Source organism: Primulina eburnea, chromosome 11 (assembly GCF_022965805.1).
Source record: "Primulina eburnea isolate SZY01 chromosome 11, ASM2296580v1, whole genome shotgun sequence".
In the NCBI taxonomy this organism is placed as follows: Eukaryota; Viridiplantae; Streptophyta; class Magnoliopsida; order Lamiales; family Gesneriaceae; genus Primulina; species Primulina eburnea.
In genome coordinates, this window is record NC_133111.1 from 3,545,211 (window position 1) to 3,570,423 (window position 25,213).

The 25,213-nt window shown below is 33.7% G+C and overlaps 4 protein-coding genes across 6 annotated transcripts; 2 read left to right on the forward strand and 2 right to left on the reverse strand.

Moving 5' to 3' along the window:
• Positions 1-347: 347 nt before the first annotated feature.
• Positions 348-7,154, reverse strand: LOC140804220 (protein INVOLVED IN DE NOVO 2-like). 3 transcript variants are annotated; one of them, XM_073160079.1, is made up of 7 exons: positions 7,078-7,154; positions 5,431-6,345; positions 5,165-5,346; positions 3,969-4,058; positions 3,588-3,875; positions 2,750-2,959; positions 348-756 (listed from the first exon to the last, which is right to left on the reverse strand). In XM_073160079.1, the coding sequence occupies exons 2-7, from the start codon at positions 6,323-6,325 to the stop codon at positions 520-522; spliced, it is 1,902 nt and encodes a 633-aa protein (XP_073016180.1). In that variant the 5' UTR covers positions 6,326-6,345; positions 7,078-7,154; the 3' UTR covers positions 348-519. The 3 variants fall into 3 exon arrangements, with proteins under 3 accessions (XP_073016180.1, XP_073016179.1, XP_073016178.1); XM_073160078.1 differs by having other exon boundaries at positions 7,066-7,113; XM_073160077.1 differs by lacking the exon at positions 7,078-7,154 and adding an exon at positions 6,954-7,061.
• A 2,488-nt stretch (positions 7,155-9,642) lies between these two features.
• LOC140804733 (triosephosphate isomerase, cytosolic-like) lies at positions 9,643-14,207 on the reverse strand. The gene is made up of 9 exons (XM_073160836.1): positions 14,061-14,207; positions 13,635-13,710; positions 12,941-13,064; positions 12,194-12,278; positions 11,946-12,078; positions 10,686-10,780; positions 10,349-10,427; positions 9,990-10,072; positions 9,643-9,859 (listed from the first exon to the last, which is right to left on the reverse strand). Exons 1-9 carry the CDS (start codon positions 14,097-14,099, stop codon positions 9,809-9,811), a joined length of 765 nt encoding a protein of 254 aa, XP_073016937.1. The 5' UTR covers positions 14,100-14,207; the 3' UTR covers positions 9,643-9,808.
• A 2,420-nt stretch (positions 14,208-16,627) lies between these two features.
• On the forward strand, positions 16,628-17,550 carry LOC140804522 (uncharacterized). Its single transcript, XM_073160558.1, has 3 exons — positions 16,628-16,769; positions 16,860-17,234; positions 17,381-17,550. The coding sequence occupies exons 1-3, from the start codon at positions 16,628-16,630 to the stop codon at positions 17,548-17,550; spliced, it is 687 nt and encodes a 228-aa protein (XP_073016659.1).
• A 4,241-nt stretch (positions 17,551-21,791) lies between these two features.
• LOC140805181 (glucan endo-1,3-beta-glucosidase-like) lies at positions 21,792-23,063 on the forward strand. Its single transcript, XM_073161411.1, has one exon. The coding sequence runs from the start codon at positions 21,829-21,831 to the stop codon at positions 22,921-22,923; it is 1,095 nt and encodes a 364-aa protein (XP_073017512.1). The 5' UTR covers positions 21,792-21,828; the 3' UTR covers positions 22,924-23,063.
• The last annotated feature ends 2,150 nt before the right edge of the window (positions 23,064-25,213 follow it).

Here is a 25,213-nt window from a genome sequence, read left to right on the forward strand (position 1 = left end):
CATTTTAAATCAATCGACTGATTTTGTCGTTCAAATGCAGCCTAAGAGATTTGTTTTTTTTTTTTAAATAATCTACAACTTCTACCATAAAAATTTCTAGTTTACACTGGTCTGCAAAATTTTTATATGGGAGACGATTTAATATACTTTGAGGGTCTTTTTTTTTTTTTTTAAAAAAAGATCATTTGAAGACCTCGCTTAGTGAAGCAGATGTGTTTGGGAATGGACCTTCAAAATATATTAAATCGTTTCCCATATAAAAACTTGTGCATACCAGTGTAAACTAGAAATTTCAATACTAGAAGTTAGAGAAACCACTAGAAAACCAAGAAGAGAGTAGACCAGGATTGGGAAGCACCCGGTGACTCAGTTCCCAGGCAAGATCAACAACTCGAGTCATAGCCCACCAAGGTTCAAGTTTACAGTTCAATACCTAGTCGATGATAATGTTTAAAACCAAAGTGTACAAATACAACGGAGCACCAGAGGATCCAAGAAATCGTAGCATGGTTCTAAGTGTCAATCCATCCCCTTTTTCCGCTTTTGGTGCCTCCATCGGTTCAATAAAAAAGTGACTCCTTCTTTCAGACTAGCTTTCCTACCTTCTTCATAGTTCCATAGTTCAGAAGTAATGTATCGCCCGCTCGGATTGTATTCGTTTATCTCAAATAAGGCAGATATCACAGCATTGTAAACTTCGACACCGCAATTTTCTTTAAGATCTGCTAGCTTTTCATCTTCTTCATTTATCACTGTCTGAGAAAACAAGAAGTAATTCTTTGAAGAAAGTGCGTGTGATACATAAAATTGAGACAGGTGGCAATAATATATTCAAGAGAATCTAGCACAAGTTGACATTTTTTAATAACTCTAAATCCAACTTCATCTGTTAATCTATTATAGTTTAGAAGAAAATATCGCCCGCATCAAATAGAGAGCACATTGTGGATTCTGTATTTGCATTTCATCTATCCACAAGATTTGTTGATAATGCACTGTGTTTTTCACAGTGGACTTGTGTTAAATACATATCATGAGATGGTAAGTCGCATCCATTTGCCTCAAAACGTAATTCTATAAACCATTTGTCAAATTTATTTATCTACATAATGATCTCAAAATTGGAATATTAAACATCAATAGACTTTATCATGACCACCTTCCATTTCTGGTAATTGATGAACAGGTGATGCACAAGTCATAAATTAATTTCTTCACAACAGCAAGAATCTACATTCAGCAGCCACACTTCAAGCGTTAACGACGCTAGACACTCAAATATACCATCGAATTCATTACTTTGAAAAGGATAGCTTTTTACATGCATTGGATCCAATACAAGCCATTATAGTGTTGAATAAAACACAGAAATTCAATGGAACTAACTATCAAACGAGTAAAAAGGTTGTCTCACGTAAAAATAAACAAATAATATGCCGTACAATAAAATATAGTAGTCCAAATTTCATACAAGGAAGCTTTGGAAGGTTAAATAAAGTAGATCTAATAGTACCATGTACAAGTTTACCACAGTTAGATTATGACCGAGACTTCTATCATTATAACCTAAAAAATCATTTCCATATATACGAACAAATGTGGAAGTTGATTCATTTAGTAAGATAGGATGATTTGAATTTTAACATTTTAAAAAGAATAATTTAAAATGGTATCATAGACTTTTACGGCTATTAATGCGACAAGACAAATGGCTCTGGAAGAGTCCAAAGATATATTGCAAGAATCTGTTATGGCCAAGTTTATAGAAAGAGTTAGTTTAGAGATTTTGATTCAGATGCAATATTTTATGGGAGTTGAAGGGCTATTTACTTAACCTGAAAAACAACATTAAAGTGTGGAGCAAGACAATATCCAACTGCAATCTTGATAGGAAGATAGCACCACCAGCACTCAACCTCATCTCATGAGGGTCCAAATTCTTGTAAGAAATCTAATAACTATAGAAAATTTTGACTAAAACATATCTTTATCTGTGGTTAGATAAATTCCTGAAAGCTCAAGAGCTCGAACATTAACAACTTGGCAAGCACTCCATCAAGTAGCTTGGGCTCGATGAACTAAATAAGGGATAACCAATAAGATTATCCACGATCATTTTGTCAAATATCTAGCCATTAATTCCAGAACCCTACAGAAGTATTACAAGGTTATCACAAAGTCTTCATGCACAACCTACCCTCTAAATGAGGAGAAAGGTGATCACTTGGCCTTACTCTGAAGTGCTCTATCATTAGGTCAAATTGATATCATCATTTGATACGATCAACAGTCTTCGGTCATTCAATATCTCAATGTTAAATATTGGTATGGGTAATTTTACCTTGTATAGACCTGCCATGCCAAACATATTGTAGATTGAGTCTGGGTTCAATACCCAGTCTATGGACTTGGATCATTGGATGCATACCTGTTAGCTGATTAATGGGCTGGGCAGTGTAATCACATGTTTACAGTTTGGTTTATGAACGAATACAGCTATTCAAGAGCTCCTACAAAGACCTCTTCATTTTTTGCCATGTTTTTCATTCTGTATCTATGTACGCATGCTACTCCTTGTTACTAGTTAAAAGCACTTGAAAGATGCATTAATGGACCCAAAAAAAAAAACTGATGCTGAATTAGCTTCCACTTGAAGGGCACAGACAAACAAAGATGTCCTGATTTTTTCTGCAGAAGTAGAATTCCAACCACACAATAATATAGTCACATGAATATGTTGCTTGCATACCTGATGTTTTCCATTAATTTGAACCACCTTTAAAGGATGCCATTCAGAATCTCGAAGGTACTCCTCCCAGAGAGAGCACAATTCTGTGGCCCTCTCATCAGCTTCAGCTTCACTGTACTTTCTCTTCATGGCTTCTAGAAATGGTTTGCTGTCAAGCTCCCCCATTCTCTTAACACCAATATGAGCATTCGATGATATATCTTTCAAGCCCTAGAAAGCAACTTTATCAAGCCATTCCCCAAAATTTTATCCAAACAATGAGCTTGTATCAAGAAATATAATGCACGATTTGCATGCTTCTATCATGATGAAGTTGATGCATCCAATTCCTTTTCATGATTCAAGACACAAAAATCTATAACCACTGGCCTACTTGGGTCCATGGAGGAAAAAAACACTTTCTTAAGTTAAAGGGTTTTACTTACAAAATGCATGTGAAACCAAAATCAAGAGATTAATCATGCCCAATTCATGATAGAAGTAGCTAACACTTTAAGCTAAAATGTGGTTATATCATCAGCTCCTTCAGGAAAACACAAATTATCTCTTACATCTTATGCAACAAATGCATTATCCTATATTGTTCGGAGTTGCCCGTTAGCTAAATAAAACATATCATCTAACATATGTACATTGAATTTCCCATGAGCAACCTTATCCCTTGAGGATCGCACAACAGGAATGTCATGTAAAAAAGCTGAATTGTGCTCGTGTTAGCTGTTAAATTAATAGCTTGGTCATTCAATCGTACCCAGAAGGCCAGACCAGATAAGATCTCTTGGCAAGGAATGGTACTGAGTTTTCCAAGTCGAACAAAGAACACAATTTTGAAACTTACGTTGATCAGTTCTTTTCGCGCTTCTTGTAGTTCATCATTGCTCTTGCGCTCCTGCACAATTAAAGTTTGGTTCAATGCTTCCAAATCCTCCAGTTCTCCTTCCTTTTCCCTCAAGGACTTGAGAAGTAAATCTACTTCTTCTAGCACTTCCAGATCGCCTTCCACCCCCATGTGTTTTATGACATTTAATTTACCTCTTAATTGCTCGATTTCAAGCTCCACAGCTTGTTTTGCATTCAGTTGTTTCTCCAGCAAAATTATTCTATTATGGAGGTTCTCCTTTTGTTTCTGAAATCAATAAACCCAAAATATAGACTCGTGTTTAACTTTGAGTCCTGGAACAATTGCAGTCACCATAAGGATATGACAAAAGTTAAATACCTTCTGTTCTTCAGCCAAAATCATCACTTCTTCATCAAATTTTCTTTGCTGTTCAGCGGCAGCCTGAAGTGAGCAATTTTGCACTGCATTCTGGAAGAAAGAACGACGTCATAGAGTTAATAGCTTGTTTAAATTATAAAAATCCGGAATAATATTACAAAGAACAATGCACATTGAAATATTCAATTCTCTCAATACAACAAGCGTAAAAAAATTATGGCTCCATAGAACTTTGGCGTGCAAACAGCAGGTTTGAATATTGGGAATTTTGTAAGAAAATAGGCATATAAACGTATGCATTAGTCAGATCTAAGGCAGTCCTGTCACTTTAAATGGAGAACGAGAGGGCTTTGTCATGAAGAATGGGCCCCTCAATCAAGTGCCACGAAAGAAGATATCCTTTGGCACAGGTTTACCAGATAAAATTGTTCTTGAAGCAATTCTAAGATCTTTCCACCATTAGTGACGTTACATGATGAATACCACCGATTCCTTTACCTTATTGATGAACCCCAGTCATCTATAACGGTCCCCTAATAAAATTATAAACAATGATAAAATCATATATTTAATGACATGTCTCATCATTACCCCAAAAACCCACCGTGAAACCATTGGTTCTGCATATTTATTTGTAGTTATTGCCAAAAACTGTAATAAAGGATAAGGTAAAACCGTAAAAGACAAACTTGTTTTAGACAATAGAGAATGCACGTCAAGCTGTATTGCATCCTACACATTTAATTTGAAATCTGTCAAAGTAAGTTGCAAGCACATTCACTCTGTCATCAATCCACTGGGATCAACTGCATGTTGCCGTAATCTTCGTGGATTATAGCTACCCTTCAAGGATGACAAAAGTGGTTCTCAAGAGTCTCCTGTTACGAGGAGCATCATAGAAGCTGCTTAAACAGATAGATAGAGGTTTACAAGATTTTTTTTTGAGGAAGAATGTTGCTTTGTTGACAATATAGCATCAAAATGTATAGTACGGTCAGTAAATATCAACAAGAAAATAAAGTGGAGAAAGGATAAGACTAGTGTCATTCGACGTCAACAGAACTCAGCAATCAGGGCACGCTTACAGCTATTTTTACAAGTATCATGAGGCACACCTTTGTTTCTGTCAAGTAAAACAAACACAGGAAATTCAAAGAGAAATCACAAACGATGATAATAATAAAAGAGAAAAAAACCATTTCAAGGTCTTCCGTAAGCTTTTTCCGCTCATGTTCATTATGAGTTTCACGTTTCTCTAGTTCTTGTCCCCGGAGTTCAAGTTCTCTCTTTTGGTTGACCAAAAGCATCTTTAACTTTTCGTGGTCATTGAATATCTTCTTGAAATGATCTCTTGCACTTGAGTCGATCTTTTTTATCTCTGATTTTGCAAAAAAAGGATGTAAGGCTCAATTTTACATCCATTAAACTTTCTGTTTAAAACTCCAAAATAGACTTAACATACCTTCATTGTAAGATTGATGTAGCTTATCCTTTTCCATGATTAATTGGCTTAGAGAGCTTTCAGTCTCATTGAACTTACTCTCCATCTCAATCAAGTGCATGTTCTTTGCCTCAATAACATTTGTTAAATTACCTACAAGTTTGTCAGTTTTCCGAGCTGCTTCTTCCATGATATTCGAAACAGTTCTGAGGTCTCCAATCTTGCGAAGAGTTTCTCCAACAATGTTATTAGCATTATAATCATCTGCCCTAGCAATCCATCCATAAAGATCGGCTTTTGTTTCACTTTTTGCCAACCAATTCCTTTTGCCATGTTGATTAGCATCGTAAAATTTCTCAAATGACATGGCATTGTTAAACCCTTGCCACTCTTTCACAAATTCAACAAGAGCGGTTCCTGAATGTCCTAAATAATTCCACAGAGGTCGCACTCTAGTCGGATTAAACCCTTTGCTCGCCAACTGATCCCTCAGCTTAGACCCGCTCCCTCCAACATAGCGACCATCTTTAAATTGAGTAGGAATATTGGCAACTATACCAATCCATGGCCAGACAAACATCTCATCATGGTCATGATCTGCGAGGGCGTCATCTTCAACAGCAGGCTTTGAAATACCAGAATGTTCACCCATGTCATTTTCCAAGTACCTTGACAGTGCAACATGATTGGCCTTGTCTCTGGCAGTTCTTTTCGCTGAATTGCACTTGCCAATCCCACTCGCATGTTGCAAGAGTTCTTTATACAGATAGTCTTTCTTCTTCTTGTTAGGACAATAGGGGCAAGTATACACGTAATCAGAGATTTTAACCTGGTGCTTTCCATTCTTCAGCTCTTCGTATGTCTCCTCCACTTCAGAATCGTTTCCGTCACTTTCTTCTCCGGAACCGTGCTCCATTGAATTTCTCGAGTTTCCACCTCAGTAAAAACAAAACGGGATGTGAATACACAACCCCAACGAGAGAATATCGTTGAAAGCCGCTATGAAAGTGCTTCAAACGTGATTCTTATTTTGGAACGTGAAAAGGGAGATCGAAAATCCATTTTTTTTAAAATGCAATCAATCCCATTTTACCCCACTCCTTTTCCAAAACAATAAAATACAATTGGGCAAACTCATTTAATCTAAAATCTACAAAATGTTCAATAGTTCAGATCCGAGTTAAATTACACAGAAACTCAGTACATTACTAGGAGAAAATATAAATAAAATGCAGAAACAATTCTTCCATTTTCTCAAAGCAGAATTACAGAAACAGAAAACCAAAACAACCCAGAAAAATCAAGCTGCCGAATCAAATCGTAAAATGAAGCAATTAATGAACGGATGAAGGCGAAGCCTATTGAACGTGCATGTACGAAGTGATTCAGATAATTTACAGCAAAAATAGAGAAATTCTCCGCACAGTAACAAGTTTTTTTGTACAGCACAGTAATGAGTCAAAGACCCATTCTTGACATCTGTATTTAAAAAAAAAAATCATCTTTCTTGTACTTTTTTCATCTTTTAAAAGAAAATGATTTACCGACGGTGGTGAATCTCCTATAGGAATCAGAGATCTTTGGCCCAGAAAGAAAAATAAATCGAGGAAGTAGCATTAGCAAGCAGGGAACAAAAAAAAAACAACACCCACCCACCACATAGCATACCACCAATTCTCTTTCTAGGAATTTTTTTCCTGAGAAATTTTGATTTGTAATTTTCTTATTTTTTTTAGGACTCCTTCCCTTATTTCTCTTCCTTGCTTTCTTATTTTATTATTAATTAATAATAAATAACTCAATTTAATTAATGAAAAATATTATTATTTATGTTAAAAATATTATTTTCACTCCAATCATGGATTATATTGACTCGTCTCACGAAAATATATTCGTAAAACCATCTAACGAAACACATATTTTTTCATTATTATTATCTTTACTTCTAACCATGGTTGTTCCTATAATCATCCACAAAAAACTACATCATGATAAAATTTAAAAATATTACAAAAAATTTACATTAACTATAAAATGTTCTAACTTCTCATAGATATTAGAATTATCCAAAAAAAATCACCATCGTCACTAAATTTATTAAAGCAACAATTCCACAAAATGCATATTTACTTTTAATTTCAAAATCATTCAGTTTTTTTTAATGTTTTAGTTTCATTTCAACACAAAGATTAATTTACTATAAAAAATTCTTATTTTGAACAAAAAGCTAACTTTTGAGTCTATCACAGTGAGAAAAATAATTGATTGTGTGAGTTCCTAAAATACTTTAACTCTTAAAATACCCTTATTATTTAAGAAAATTAGCAAAGAAAGATGATACTCACTGGAAATTTAAGATCCGCTTCCAGCAAGTGTCACTAGTACAGACGCAGGGTTTTGAAATGATCATGAGCCTGAAATCACGAAAAAGACCGTTAATGAGCCTGAAATCACGAAAAAGACCGTTAAAAAGGGGTCGGGAGGGTGTCCTGACGTAGCCCCTCTGACGCTCAGGTCAGTGACTGAGGATATAAGGGGGAGCAGCTAAGGGTGCTGCTGAAAACAATATAGTGAATGAATCAACTGAACACTCAAACATGGTATTTATAGGAGAATATCTGGGCTCTTGATGAGCTTATCTTCCATTTGGATTAGGGATGGGCCAAGGGTAGTGGACCCCTCCATGTCTTCCATCTGGGCTAGGCCCATCCACGGGGTATCACTAGTCTCCCCCTCTCGAGTCGAAGGAAGACATGGAAGGGCCCACTACCCTTGGCACATCCCTAACCCAAATGAAAGATAAGCCAATCAAGGGCCCATGTATTCTCCTATAAATACCAGGTTTGAGTGTTCAGTTGATTCATTCACTATATTGTTTTCATCAGCACCCTTAGTTGCTCTCTCTTATATCTTCAGTCACTGACTTGAGCGTCGGAGGGGCTATGCCAGGACACCTTACTGGCCTCCTCTTAACGGTCTTTTTTGTGATTTCAGGCTCAGGATCATTTCAAAACCCTGCGTCTGTATTAGTGACACTTGCTGAGAGCGAACCCTAAATTTTCTGTGAGTATAAGAAGAGAATTAAAAAATAAGCACAAATCAAGTTTAAGTGAAAAAGGAAAACAAGAAGAAAATTAAGAAAAATAATGGAGGACTGGCGGGGTGTACGAGAGGGGGGCAAAAAAAAAAAACTGTTCATAGATTCGGTCTCTTGATATGATTATTCTTCAAATACTTACGCAGTTTCTTGCACTAAACAAATTAAATCCATTGTACATATTTAATTAGTTATAAAAACTGGCGTATCAGAGATTATATTATTGTTAATTCCAATATATATTTTTATGACCACGTGAATTAGCCAAGATACATTGCATTGACATGATTTTGTGGGATGAAACATTTTGTCCGAAATTTTATCTTGCAGAGTCGAAGTCATTTTTTAGTATAGATGTCAAATTATGTAAATAATAATAATTAATATAGTGACTAAGTAGTGCTAAATTATATAATTGATCGTAGAGAAAAACAAAACAAAACAAAACATTATAAAATTGGAAATATTTAGAAGTTGCACTCACTTTAAAAAAAAAATAAAGGAAAACTTAAAATCGAAAGCTGCAGCGACTTCCACACAATTTTCGAAACCAAGTTAGAAGTTGACCACAGTCCAATCACGTGCAACCTAGAGTTGGGATTCACGAGCATCGGGAAATGAGCGAATGCACAGGGAATCGGGAAAAGTTAAAAGAATACTGCCAAAAGTCAATATTTATAGGAGCAATCTATTAATTTTATTTTTTTAAAAAAATAACTTAGTCATCCTCGACCTCGTATACAATATACCCCACGGGTGAGCCCGATTCTGAAAAAAAAATTGTGGTAATTTTTCTCAAGAATCTAATTGGAGTTGCCTAATTTTTAACAAGAAGATGGTATTTGTAGTGAATAATATCATATTTAATCGTGTACTAATTATATCTGTGAGATATCAGACCTAATTTTAGTTTCATAATCACAAGAGAACCAAATACACTGATGACGATTCAACGGTTGTCCCGGGCAGATCAAGAAAGATGCATTGGCCGGACGTGTGACAGCTACCCGTGAAAGTGTCAGAATTTCAAGTATACCGACACTCATAGAGCAATAGAAATATACTCTCATATTTTCCAACTAGCCAAATCAAATCACTTGCAGCGGGAAACTTCTACAAAAGTTCATGTCCAACTGTCCATGTATGGACTTGTTTCACTTTATTCATACGTTACAGGCCATCTTCAAGGAGCAGCCAAAAGTTAAAAAAGTGCATAATTAGACCAGAAGAATACCCGTACAGTAGTTCAATCTACTCAACTAAAATATTCAAAAAATGTCCATCAAAGACTGGGTACTGGACTTAAGCACCTTTCTTCACCGCAGCAGACTTGATGATGTCGATGAACTCCGGCTAAACATGGGAGACAAGGAAAGTGATTTTATATTCCATTGTATCATAAAAAATTATCATTTTCTTCCCATACTTAGGATTAAAAGCAACCTTACCAGAGCAGAAAGAGGACAAAAGAGTCATAATTTACCTTAAGTGAAGCGCCACCAACTAGAAAACCATCAACATCAGGTTTCGCAGCCAATTCCTTACAGTTACCACCATTCACAGAACCTGCAATTCAGTAAGTATTTGGAATCAAGCCATTTGCAAAATGAGTTATCAAGTAATTTGGATCGAGTTAGTCGTACAAAAACTATGTTTGAGTAAAGAAAGTCAAACATAAATATCGTGATTGTAACACGTCTTATCACGCAAAAAGAGAGAGGAGGAAGTGTAAGGATGTCGTGTCATGGATTTGTTACAACAGTTCTATAAGCAAATACAGCCACATTTCTTAATTTGGCGTAGAAGTGTTGTTCCATAATTTGGTTCGACAATGGACATTACCTCCATACATAATCCTTGTTGAGGCTGCAACTTCAGAGCTAACATTTGCTTGAAGCCATTTCCTCAATTCACAATGTACCTGGACATCAGTCCATAAATTGAGCTCACAATTTTCAAGTTCAAGGAGTATACCAGCACAAATAAACACTTTTATGTGTGATTATGTGTATGTGAAGGAGTGTGGGTTGGGGGGATCTGCGGTGGGCCAGGATATAGAGTGAATAATATTCAGGAACTTTCAACCCATAATTAATCCACTGAGTTCATTTTGAAATCGATTTTTGCAATAATCGTGTGTATATGTCACGCGAATATGGAATCCTTGAAGCCAACATACTTCCTGAGCCTGGTCAGGAGTGGCAACCTTCCCAGTTCCAATAGCCCAAACAGGCTCATAAGCCAAGACAACATTAGTCCAATCAGCTATTTGTTCTGTACAAGAAAATCAAAATGAATTTATGCTGTGAATGAAGTCAAAGCAAGGAAACAAAAACCCTATTCTTTGAATCCTGAACAAGAAGTAAAATTTTCATGCATTTCCCATACAGGTCATTGGTCAAGGCACACATATATTGTTATTTCCCAGCTCAATTTACAAGATCGCATTCGAATTTGAAAAAGAATACCACAATTTACGTTCCCGTTTTACATGTCTAAAGCAGAAGAATATGAATAATTCCCCATACAGATCAAGAGGACCATTAAACTATACGAAATTGATGCAATGATTAGAAAGTCTTCCCAGTCAAATTGACCAAGTACTCCAACTACACGAGAAATTTTTCATGTAACTAACCTTCAGATTTACAGTGCAAAGCTTTTTGAAAGGAAAAAACTCTCAAAATCCTACTAAAAAATTAAATGAAAAGAGCATGAAACTGCAGCAACGGACAAATGGGCTGACAGTTCACGAGCATTTACCCCAAGCACTCAAAGGAGGCACTTCACGTCGCCAAATTGGTAGCCAGAATAACAAGGTAAGTACAATATAAAGTTAAAAGGAGAGAAAAACAATCCAAACATAGATGGAATTGCATCAGTTGTACATTTAGAAGTGTTCAGAACACGATTAACTATGTCCCAAGAGACTATGTCCCAAGAGCTTTTGAAAAAAACAAATGAATGTTGGTGATCTAGAAACAAATGAGGTGGACTGAACATTACAGGAACATAAACTAGGAAACCCAAACCTCTCCGTTACACAGAAACATGTGTTGCAACAAAACAGAATGTACAGCAATCAGCAACATTAAACATGAAGTTTCAGAGATTATAGTTCAAACTGTTCACTTCATTTCCTCAACTTCAAAAAGAGATGCCTTATAACTAGTTTCATATATTACCGACCAGAAAATAGCAACAGTTAGAAATCCCAAGAGCTGAAGATTTATGAACCATCGAAGCATAAAACTGTAGAAAGAAAGGCAGGAAATTGAGGTTCCACGGAAAATATTGTCGACAAATAATAACACCGAGAGATGTAGTTCAGAGACAGTTTTTTATAGCAACTAAAATTATGACATATACAAAAATGGAAATGAGCACAAAGTTATCCATCAAATCATCCCAAAGAAAACTTCTCCTCAAAACTCAATACCGGCAATAGCCTTCGTCTGTGCAGCAACAACATCAAGAGTTGATCCTGATTCTCTCTGTTCAAGAGTCTCGCCAACACAAGCAATTACCTTCAAACCTTGACTAAGTGCATACGCAACTTTAGTTCCAACAAACTGAAATGAGAAGGCAGCACAAAAACATATGAATTTTTAAGTAAAAACAAAGTAAGATCCGAAAACCAATATATTATTTCATTTCTATTATTAAAAATCACTGGGCATGAATTACCTCATTTGATTCTGCCAACAAAGCTCTCCTTTCAGAGTGACCCAGAATTACCCAAGGGATGTTCAGATTGACAAGCATCTCAGCACTAGACAAAAAAACACATAATTTATGAACCATGGTTAAAGTAGCTTCATAAAATCCTATTCTACATTCTGAGTGGGAAATGAATGTCCAAAATGAAAATTGAATAAATTGGTAAAAAGAAACTATTTTCGAACTACAGGGTATGAAAATGAGGTCCCTTGACAAGTACTGTGTAAATATTAGAGGAAAATTTATTTCAAATGTCAACCATTGAACAGAAAATACATAAATCCAAAACTTTCTAAACTATAGTTATTAAAACTACAAGGTGAGTGCGATGCATGCAACTTACTAAAGCAAGGCTTACTAAACAATAATATTTTTAAATTTAGATATATTAAATAAATTAGGCCACATATAATCCAAATGTACTTTAAAAAATATTGAAAAATGCAAATGATTCATTGGTCTCAAACAAAAAAAAGCAAGAACCATTACAATGCATTTCATCTTGTATTTATAACTCTTGATTTAGCCTTTAAGCTGCATATAGGCATGTGATTCACAGCCATGGGCCATGGCGAAGGCTTTACATATGAATTGCTGCACCTTGAGGCTAGGTGTGGATGGCTTCTAATACCTATGTGCTAAACGCATAATCCCATTGATCTAGCACAAACATGCAACGATAAAAACCAAGAAAATGTATTCAAGAAGACATACCTAACCTCACCAGTGTAAGCACCCCCTTTCTTAACCCAACAGTTCTGAGCAGCTACGTAAAAATCAGGTCGCAGGAGACTTTTTACGACAGGAAGAAAAACAAATGGAGGGCTGACAACCACCTCTGTAAGATAAAACATTGATGTGATTCGAGCAATCAAATCAGTTAATGACATGAAAATTTGATTTGCATCATAAGAAGCGCTTATGTTGAAAGACCAAAAAGGTTTAAATTAATCACCTGTAGTTTTCAATCTCTAAGAATAGTTCCACGAAGCAATTTTAAATTTAAATATGACCGAGCCAAGCTCAAATAAAGGAAACTGTTTTTAAAATCAAGAATGTAATACTTTCGGTTGGTCACGGGCACAACAGATAACATGATTCTCGATCTTCATTATATACAAATTTCTCAACAGAAAAATATTAATCTCTTGATTTCAGAGATAAACAAGCAAGATACAGAGCTTGAATCCTCAATGTAAAGACTAAGCAGAATGTAGGGAACAAAACTCCTTCATTATACCAGTTTTAAAAAAAACAAAGAAACAGAATACCCATTGCAAGTAAAAAGTTCATGTACTTGAGCTTTCGCTTAATTTCTTCCCCATCGTGAATAAATTCAATCAGATAGCCAAATGCTAGCTTCTATAAAGTAAGTTTAAAGAAAGAGTAGCTATGCACATATACTGACCCACAACATCTTCAGGTGGCACTTCAGCAGCATTTAGCGTTGAAACAATCTTCTTTACTTCTTCAGCAGTTCCATTCTACAAAGAATTTCACTCTTTAAATAACATTAACATTTCCTAAATTTAGTACGCAAAAATGCATGAGCGTGCGCGCACAAAGACATATACAGGCATCAACTATTTCGTCTATACTAACAATCAACTATAATATGACAAATTACCTTCTGCCAAAAGATTGAAAAATACACGAGTAAAACTCAAATAAATAATAACAACTCATACACTGACCATTGAATTTCAGATCTCCAAGATCCGTCACTCAACACGATTAACGTTGAATCCAAAACGACAATGGATGGACCAGTGGATCGATTACCAAAGCGAGTAACTCAATTATTGAAATAGTAGAGTCAGATTCGGAGACTTACGCATTTCCAGTTGCCTCCGACGATGAATTTTCTCCCCATTCTCGACGATGATCACAATAATTGCTGAACAATAAAATATTGGAAAGAGTCGAAGCTTTGCGTATGTGGATTGGAAAGAGCCAGATTTGTTTTATACAGTTTATTGGATTTAATTTAATATTAATATTACAATAGTATAATAAACGAAAATAAGAATATTATGTTTTATTGTGAGTGTGGGTAGGGTTGACCCGTCTCAAAGATTAAGATTCGTGAGATAGTCTCACATAATACTCACTCAAAAATAAAAGGAGAAGCTACTCCTGAATTAAAATAAATATTTTTTCCAATATTTACTTAACTTTACAAAATAAAAAATAATAAATAAATAAATATTCAAAATTTAAACTTTAATAGAAAGATTACTTTAACATAATTAATTATAATTATAAATTTTATTATACATTTTTTAACTATGCATACTATATTAAATTTAAAATTTAATATCTGTTAACTATGCATACTATATTAAATTTAAAATTTAATATCTGCTAAAAATAATTAATGATATATCTCAAATTTATGACGTTATAGTTGAATACTAAGAATTTCTCCAATCCAGCTCTAAATTAACGTAAAAAGCAAGATGATGTAGTTTGTTCTTTCTCCGATCTATCGTTATATTTGACGTCAAGATAGAGATTTGCTATAGTGTTGCACCAATGTAACAATAGCGTTGCTTATATTTTTTCTCTTTTTTTTTTGGTTTTATTTTTGAAATTGTTTTTTATATTATTTTACTTAAACTCTAAATATTATATAATTAGTTTTATAACCTAATTTATTATTAAATTTTATTATTTCAAACAATAAATTTTAAAAAGTGATTTTAAAAAACTTGGATATTTTAATTCAATACATAATTAATAAAGATAATATTATTATGTTAATAAATTATTTGTGATAAGTTAGTTGTAGTAAATAAAATAGTATAAAATATGCCATGAATATCTTAATTATGTAGTTATAATTAAATTAATTAATATTGAATACAAAGATACAAGTATAAAAAAAAATTAAGATTTCAAACACTAAGTTTTTGAAAATCAAAGAAAATGATACAAAATTAAATAAACAAACATAAAAAACACTAAATTATTAAAACTGACATTACAATACAACATAAAATAAAATAAGATGACAACACTTAAAATCAAAGATAATGATACAACATAAACCTGAATAAAATAATAAACAACAAACTACTAAAAATCATACCACAATACAATAAAATGGATGACAAGCACTTAAATTTAAAACGGAGGTAAGCTGGATCCAGATCCTTCAATGTCTCCAAAATATTTTCCATAGTCGAGAGTATCACGTGCACGTTTCTTTTCTTCCCTCTCACTCAAAATTCTTGACTGTTCGGCCCTTAAAATTTTCACACAAAGATGGATCTTGAATTGAGTTGAGATCGATTACCAAAATTTTTTTTTCTTCTTGAAACCTAGTCAAATCCAACATTTGTCGATTTTGTTCTATTTTTGTTTCATTTTGTTCCAATTTTCGTTCAGTTTGTTGCATACGTTTTATCAGTAATTCTTTGTTATGTTCATGATAAGCATTTCCAGTTTGGATTATTTCCAAAAAATTTCTTGTCTTAATCTCATTGATTCAATTATCTGTGACATATATTCATCTTCTTTTTTTTCAATTTTGTTTTTTTCACTCCAAGTGGCCGCTGTGACGAAATACCACCAATATTTTAATCACTTAAATTAATCTCAAATGGTGATAATCCAAGAGACGCTAATTTGGGGGAATCCATTTCTTGTGTGTCCGATTGTTGAGAGTCGAAAAATTCAATACCTCTTTGAATTGTTGACCGTGAATGATTTGACGAAGCTGCAAATTTCTCCATATCTTTCATAATAGACCATACATGATCAAACTTAAAACCTTTCATGAAATTAGAATCATGTTTCATTAACTCTTTTGCATGAATTATCTGTATATAAAATTAAAGTTAAGTTAAATATATATAAAAACTGATGATACTATAAGTATAGATATTCTATCAAAACAAAACTCACAATATCCATATATGAAGCACCGCATGGATGGAGTTGTTCAACTTGTTGGATGCATGCTTTTAATTTACTAATTGCCGCCAATATTAAGCCCATACGAGATTGCACAGATATTTTGTTACGAACTTCAGTCATGTCGGGTGCTCTGGAACTGTTGTAGCTTTGCTCAACACGACTCCAAAATTGATTTCGAGATTGGTTTATGCCTATGTTAGGATCTTGGGAAATGTCAAGATAAATATGACAAAGGTGTATGTCTTCTTGATATGAATAAGAAGCAGAAACAGAAAATTTATGGGGAGTCTAGCAACCAATAACACAATTTTAGCGGCTTCATATGCTGAGCAACATGAAGTTGAAGTCAAACATGGAGGGTCGATTCCCGGTCATATCGTAATTCCGCGTGATCGAGAATTGGCGGATCGTAATCTTTTCAACGATTATTTTGCTGATAATCCAAGATAAAATGAAGCAATGTTTCGAAGACGTTTTCGAATGTCACGAGGCCTTTTATTTCGTATTGTTGAAGCTGTAAAGAATCGTGATCGTTATTTCACACAACGAGTAGATGGTCTTGGTCGGCTGAGACTCTCTACTAATCAAAAAATTACTGTTGCAATGCAGATGTTGGCATACGGTACAGCAGCGGATGCTGCTGATGAATAGATTAAGATAGAAGAATCAACTACAATTCAATGCCTTCAACGTTTTTGTCGGGATATTATAGAGGTGTTTGCAGAGCGATACCTAAGGTCACCTACCTCCATTAATATTGATAGACTACTGCGTAATGGTGAAAAACGTGGATTTCCTGAAATGTTGGGAAGCTTGGACTGTAGGCATTGGAGATGGAAAAATTTTCCAACATCATGGGCAGGACAATACGCGGGTCGTAGTGGTTCTCTGACCATTATTTTGGAAGCGGTTGCTAATTATGATCTTTGGATATGGCATGCATTTTTTGGTATGCCAGGGTCTAACAATGACATCAATGTTCTCGAGGCATCCAATCTTTTTTCAAATCTTGCGCAAGGTATCGCTCCTCCAGCAAATTATTTTATTGCTGGAAAAGAATATCATCAAGGATATTACTTAGTCGATGGTATATATCCTAAATGGTCAACTCTTGTGCAAACAATTCATGATCCATGCGGTCCCAAAAAAAATATTTTGCAATGAAACAAAAGTCATGTAGGAAAGATGTCGAACACGCATTTGGAGTACTTCAATCACGATTTGTAATTGTAGCATCTCCAGCACATGCTTGGCAGAAGAAACACTTGCAAGATATAATGATTGCATGCATTATAATGCACAATATGATTATCGAAGATGAGCGTGACTTAGATACACCAATCCAAGATGCGTTGGAAGCACCAACTCCAAATGTGGAAATTTGGTTACGGATCAAAATATAAGATTTCAAGAATTTCTTGCTCGGTATAAAAAAATAAAGGACAGAAAGACTCACTTCGCACTACGAGATGCACTACCCGACCATTTATGGGATTTATATAGTAATTCCGTTAATTAAAAGTTGGATATTTGTGTGTCATTTCTATTTTATAAGCATCATTTGAATATTAGTTGTATGTTAATAATTTATGTTCAAAATATTTATACGTGTGATTGTAATTTTTTTGAATGAATGGTTAATTACATTTAATTAAGTAATAAGTTGAAATATTTAAAATAATAATATTAAGTTTTAAAATTTTTTAAAGTAATTATAAATATATATTTAATTAATATTTTAATTCATTAATATATATAATGAATTTTAATATAGAAATGATTTTAGATATTAGTGATATTTTAATTATTGCGTTTATAAATATTTTGTGAAATAAATTATTTGTTGTTAATAAAATAATAGGGAATATTCCGAGAATATTTCTTTTAGTGTAGAGTTTAGAGTTGATGGGTTGGAGATGAATTTTGTATTTTGTGTAGGAATTACACTATTTTAAAGTTAGTGTGACACTAAGATAACGTAATGGGTTAGAGATGACCTAATTGGATCAACCCACACAATATAATTATTTTATTATTATTATTATTATTTCATAAAAGAAAAGCATGCTACGTTAATTTTTTGATATGTTCACTCTAAAATTGCAATATAGTTTCCTTGTGAATAAACTCAAATAAAAAATATATATATGTCATAAAATTGACTTGTAAGATGAGTTCATAAACATTTTTATGATTTATCTAAAAGTTAATTTGATAAAAAAAAATACATCTTGAAAAAAAATGTTTATATAAAAAAATTTGTTACGTGACATGAATAAAAGAAATTGACCATATTAAGAATAAAAAAATATCACAACGCTAAACTACACAATTTATTTGTCAGAATATCATAATCGTGCTATGTATTTAATTTTAAAATTAAGAATTTAACACACACAACATATAATTCATTCTGATCAATGATGGTTTCGCATATGAGTAGGAAAAAATATTAAATTTTTGATATATATATTGAGATTACCATATCGAAATAATACTGAATTTACCGAATTTTCGGTATACCGAAGATTTTGATACGGTACGGTAAAATTATCGAATTTCTCGATACGATAACATTATGAAATTTGAAAATTCTGTATATACCAAAAAAAAATTTAAAAATATATAATATTTCAAAATTATAAATTTATAAAATTTAAAAAATATAAAGTTTTTTCGGTAAAATACAGTATATACTGATACTATGTCGAAATTTCAATATACAGTACAATTTCAGGATAATCGGTATGCTAATTATATGTACCGAAATTTTCGATATACCGAAAACGTCGGTATGGTATCGATATAAAATTTGCTTATATTGTAGTCATTGATACGATATATAATATATGATTTCAATACGATACGATATATCATCATCTCTACTTCCACGTCATATTTTTTAAAGGCAAAAACTTGTGTGAGACTGTCTCACGGGTCATATTTGTGAGACGGATCTCTTATTTGGGTCATCCATGAAAAAGTATTATTTTTTATGCAAAGAGTATTATTTTTTATTGTAAATATGGGTAAATTTGATTCGTCTCACAGATTAGGATCCGTGAAATAGTTTCACATGAGACTCACTCTTTTTTAAAATAGTTAGTTTTATAGGAGCATAAATATTGAGAGCTAGCAGCTACGGTATACTGGAATTTGGAACAGCGCAATCACTCTCATTTTGCATATAAAATATTCATTTTGGAAACGAGCTTCTTTAAATTAAATTAAATGAATCCATGACAAAGCCCGAATACACCTTCTTATGATATTTGAAAAACAATATTTATCAAAGATTTATTTGATATCATTCATCTGAATTTTTTTTAAAAAAATTAGATAATACACTAAAAAAATGAAACTAGTCATGGTTTTGAATTTCGTCGCTGATCAAACTTTCTTCATGAAACTAGCGACAGTTTGTTAAAACCTTCCCTAACTAATTAGCGACTGTTTATTAAAAACTCGTCACAAAATTAAAACTTTCAAAAATATTAAATAAGAATGTAATTATGATATTTGATTAATGTCCACTATTTTGCGACGTATTTTTTTTATACAAAAAACCATTGTTATTTGCAAAGAATTTAATTCAAATCATCGGTATTTGTGAAAGCTTTTAAAAAAAATCTTTAAATTAAAATTTTGAAATTATTAAATAATAATATAATTATGATATTTAATTATTTATTGTTAAAAAATCGTAACTAAATTAAAATTTCAAAATATTAAATAATCATATGATCATTACATAATATAAATTTTTTAAAAATTAACTTATTATTTAATAATAATATAGTACATTACTTTAAATAATAATTAGTATCAATAATTATACACATAATTTGCTACATAATAAATGTAACTTTATATGATTATTATCAAATTAACATACATAAAGTAATACGCTACAACACATGCATAGAAAAATTAGTTAGGTCTAACATACAATTAAATAGTATAATAAAGTAAATAATCTAACATATATAATGTTCATATCAAAATCAATTATGAGGCTTGGAATCAAAGAGGAATCTGATACGTGGTATTGTTTTACCAAACTTTTCCTTAGTGGCTTTCACACACATGGAGGTTATTGGTTTCCAGCCTATATACCATCTTTAACTCAAAGTAGGCTAAGAAAAGGAGAAATTTAAACCCCAGAATAATAATATATATAAGGTTCTTATTTGAAGTTTTACAAAATACAAAGGATTTATGAAAGATATACCAAAGAAATTAAACAAGAGATGATTAAAATCAATTAATTAACAATAAAACTAAATATATATAACATGAAGTTATACGTTGTATTTGTACATCTAATATTTAATATAAAATATATAACATGCGCTAATTCTATTAAAAAAAATCTATAACATATACATATATATATATAGGTTAAAATTATATATATATATATATATATATATATATATATATATATATATATATATATATATATATATATATATATATATATATATATATATATATGCTATCTATTCTATTTTATTAAGATTGAGGGCATGATAAAAAAAAGAAAAAGGGTGAACCCCACACCCGAGAGCCCCACACAGAGCCGCCCCAAGTCCCGGCGTGAAAGGAGGTAAATCTGGGTTATGCACCGGCAGCAGGTACCCAGAGAAGAGGTTGGCTGGAGCAATTCACCATAAAGGGAGAGCCGAGACTCGAACCCTTGCCAACATGGATTAACAGTCCTTCACGCCCAGGCCCTTACCACACGGCCTATACCCCTGGGGGCAGGTTGAGGGCATGATAGTAACTACTTAGGAAGGACATCAATTTTTCTTCCAACTTTATTCTTATATGATACTAATATTACATTTTTGTTCTTTGTTTTTTTTTTTAAAATTCAACACAACCTTTTATTTTTATTTTTTATTTAAAAAATTCAAATATCAATTTGTCTCTCCATAATTTGTCAAATTTCACTTTAGTTAATCGATAATAATAAAAAAGACTGTACACACACGCATCGCGTGTGCAAAATAACTAGTATAAATATAAAGTTTAAGCATTGGACCAGATAAGCAATATTAGACAAAAACACGAGTTAGAGTAATTAAAATGCATGAAATTTGGGAAAAAAAAACTTGCAAAAACTTGCTCATATTAGAGGAAAAAGGTGAAAATACTAAAAAATGAGGGGCACATATAGGCAACTAGCGATAATTTCCGGAAAAAAATCGTCACTATTAAAATGGTCGCAAACTTATGATGTTTTTAAAATTTCAAATTTATGACGAAATGTAATTTAGAACTTTATGGCTAATTGACGAAAATTATACATAAATAGTCGTTATTTATTTATGCCAATTTTAGCAAAAAATATTTAAAACGACACGGTCACTTTCGATTTTAAATATTCGTCGACGTGAGAGATATACCTGGCTAACCACACATCTTACAATATCTGGGAACAAAATGTTAAATTATATTTTCATTATCGTACGCTATTCAAATATATAAATCTACACGTGTACAAATATTCGTGTAACCTGACACCAAATATAACACAAATTTTCTCAATTATCATGTCAAAATCTTGTCAAATTTTATACTTTTTTATTACCTTTTCCTATAAAAATCTTTCAATTTCTCTCATACAATCACCCCCATTTCCTAGCAATTTTGTGTACTTGTTAGTTTATAATAACATGGAAATGTGTGCGAGAAATCGTCCTCCCCACCTAGCCTCCGCCGCCCTCTTCCTCATTGCTGTCCTACACCACCTCCCCGCCGTGCGCTCCATCGGCGTGAACTACGGCACGCTTGGAAACAACCTCCCTCATCCTGCGCAAGTTGCCCAGTTCCTCAAACAAAAGGCCACCATCGACCGCATCAAGATCTTCGACCCCAACCCGGAAATTCTCCGAGCCTTCGCTAACACCGGTATACTAGTCGCCATCACCGTGCCCAACTTAGAGATCCCCAGTCTCACCAACGTCCAGTACGCGCGTCGATGGGTCGATAACAACATCAAGCCATTCCACCCTCAAACGAAAATCAACTACGTCCTAGTGGGCAACGAAGTTCTCCATGCGGGCCTAAAGAATCTCACCGACAATCTTGTCGCCGCCATGAAAAGCCTCCATGAAGCTCTTCTCCAATCCGGCATCCATGACATCAAAGTAACCACACCGCACGCTTTTTCAATCCTCGAAAGCACCGAGCCTCCCAGTATCGCGAAATTCCGGCAAGGTTTGGATGTAGGAGTAGTTTCTCCGATGCTTCAATTCCTACGCGAAGTCAAGTCTCCCTTCATGGTGAATCCGTACCCCTACTTCGCCTACAATCCGGGAAATGCAGATTTCGTGTTGTTCCGACCAAACAAAGGTTTCTTCGATGGTAACACGAAGAAAACCTACGAAAACATGTTCGACTTGATGATGGACGCTGTGTATGTTTCAATGAATAGACTAGGTTATGGAGATGTTGATATCGTAGTTGGGGAGACTGGGTGGTCGTCGGTCGGTGAACAACCAAGATGCTCTGTGGAGAATGCTGCGGCGTACAATGGAGGTCTTGTGAAGAAGTTCAACTCTGGAATAGGGACGCCATTGATGCCGAATCGGAGGTTCGAAACTTATATTTTCGCGCTGTTCAATGAGAATCAGAAAACGGGGCCTTTGGCTGAGAAAAATTTTGGACTTTTCCAACCCGATTTCACTCCGGTGTACAACGCAGGTATCATGCATCGTGGCGCCGTTGCCATGGATTCTTCGGCGGATCTTGATAGCGATTTCGTTTGATGGATTCCGGTGGGAGTTGTGGGAGTTGTGCATGCATGCAGCGTAGCTGGTCTCAATAATAATGCATTGTTAATTCCACATTTAAAAATTTCCCATAAATATTTATATTTAAGAAAATGTTATATCTAGATTGGTTACAAAATAAATTTGAAATAACGAAATTATATTTACATTTTATTTAGAAAACTATTTTAAAGTGCGTTGAGTTTACAATCTGATATTAATCAATAATTAATTATATTAAAATAATGAAATATGTCATATTTTGTTCATATAAAGTTCATCTAGATTGAAATTTAGATATATGGTAGAAAACTCAAAATAAATAAGGTTTATGTTTTGAGTTTTGATAAATGTGATCGTTTTATCGGTCCAAATAGATAAATTATTAAAATAAATATATCGATGTTGAAAATTATCTTAATATAATATAAAAATTAAAAAAATTATAAAAACTAAAATAATTCAGTTGAATGAAATGAATTAATCCACAGATGTGCACGACAGAGACATAGGAAAGAGAGAAAATTAGAGTTTCGACTTCGCGATTTATAAATTTATTTAATTGACGAATCGATTTCGGTCTTGGATCGTTGATATATACGAGATGTTAAGGTATAAATTTATTATTATTTTTATATTTTATGTTGTTAATATGACTATTATGTATTAAGATTGTATTTGTTGTGTATGCTTACCATTTGAGAGATATTTCTGTTAGACATATTACAAGACTAGTGACTTGACATGATAGAGGTGAAGGAATGTCTGTGTCTAGTCAAAGAAGTACGGTAATTGATAGTAGATCGAAACAATATAGGTTATTATCTTACTCAAGTTGCATGTTGTGCAATTATTATACCGTCTATTATCGTATTCAAGTTGCATGTTGTGCAATTATTATCCCATAGACAATATTATACTGTAAATAGTGTGTTTACTACACCAATTTTATCGTATATTTATTATGTTATTATTTAGTGAAAATAAATTTTTTATGCATGTTACGTAATATATTGTATGACAACGTTACGAGATTTGGGGTGCCACATATGTGACTCCCAGGGTCGAAGATAGCGAGAAGTGATCGTTGGTGTCAAGAGGTTGCACGTACAATGAGCTGCTTAGGAAATACTTATAGCCTAAGGAAACATGGATGGACCAATCCCACATTGGAATGAGAAGAATTCAAAGATTGTGCATGCATGTTGAACACCTGAGGATAATTTAAAAGATTTGATGTGTATTACTCGTATAAAGAAGATGCATCTTCTTTTCAAGAACTCGTCACATAAAAAAGCTATAAAATTAAGTGTGTTTGACTTAGGATAATTCTGGAATTGTGACTCTTGAAAAGTTTCATAGAGCATGTGTAAGTTACGACATAAACATAATGAAAAGACTCATTTTTGAGACAGCATGGATAGTAGTTGAATTTGAGTGTTACATACGGTTATTGGGTTTATTTCATCTTATCCATGTGGACATTGTCCTCATGATATGTAGTGACCCGTTCCAGAATCACCTACTAATCAAGAACTAAGCATGCAACTTAACTTAATTAATAACAATCAGAGATAATAGCGGAAAAGGTCAACAAATGATAGTTATACAACCCCATCGAAAATCCATAACAACTCAGAATGAAAAGAAAGTATACGGTACAACCATATCGAATCAAAGAGTACTGAATAAATAACTCCACCGGCTACTCAACGTCCTCCTCCTCCTCCTCCTGAGCCATCCAACCTGAGGCCTGCCCCGTGGGAATGGGGTGTCCAAGATAAACAAAACCGAGGACGTGAGCGATAAGAACGCCCAGTACAAAAGCATGAGTATACAAGCCTATATGAAATGCACATGCTATGATATGATACCAGGGTAGTCAAGAAACAGGAGTAACAAAGGATCTCAAAATGCTCAGTCTAGAGGCGCCAAGTGGATAGTGCCGCGCGGTACTCCTCTGGGTCACTGCATCCACTACAAGAACAGACGTGGACCTAAAATGTCCCGGATCACCGAAGCCCTCCCGACCCGTCGGCCACTGTGTACTCTCGGTGTCCATGCGTCCACAAGATAGGGCTGAGCGGCCCCACAAGATATAGCTTATCTCGAAAGAGATACAGCTCAACAGTAAAGGCTATCTCGAAGGAGATACGGCTCAACATGAAATGCAACATGCATCATAAAACGTGACATAATAACATGTATTATATGACATATAATAATGCAGCAGATAATCATGCAACACATATAAGAATGTATACTCGACCAGGATATCTCGGATAGT

Coding starts and splice junctions, on each gene's coding strand:
- LOC140804522 (XM_073160558.1), top strand. CDS start 16,628: ATGTCACGAGGCCTTTTATTTCGTATTGTTGAAGCTGTAAAGAATCGT. Junction 16,770..16,859: donor AATGCAGATGTTGGCATACG/GTACAGCAGCGG, acceptor GGGATATTATAG/AGGTGTTTGCAGAGCGATAC. Junction 17,235..17,380: donor AGGATATTACTTAGTCGATG/GTATATATCCTA, acceptor TTGTAATTGTAG/CATCTCCAGCACATGCTTGG.
- LOC140805181 (XM_073161411.1), top strand. CDS start 21,829: ATGGAAATGTGTGCGAGAAATCGTCCTCCCCACCTAGCCTCCGCCGCC.
- LOC140804220 (XM_073160077.1), bottom strand. CDS start 7,026: ATGCTACTTCCTCGATTTATTTTTCTTTCTGGGCCAAAGATCTCTGAT. Junction 5,347..5,430: donor ACATCAATCTTACAATGAAG/GTATGTTAAGTC, acceptor TTGCAAAATCAG/AGATAAAAAAGATCGACTCA. Junction 4,059..5,164: donor TTACGGAAGACCTTGAAATG/GTTTTTTTCTCT, acceptor TCTTTCTTCCAG/AATGCAGTGCAAAATTGCTC.
- LOC140804733 (XM_073160836.1), bottom strand. CDS start 14,099: ATGGGGAGAAAATTCATCGTCGGAGGCAACTGGAAATGC. Junction 13,065..13,634: donor GCCACCTGAAGATGTTGTGG/GTCAGTATATGT, acceptor TTTATCTTACAG/AGGTGGTTGTCAGCCCTCCA. Junction 10,428..10,685: donor CTCCTGACCAGGCTCAGGAA/GTATGTTGGCTT, acceptor ACTGATGTCCAG/GTACATTGTGAATTGAGGAA.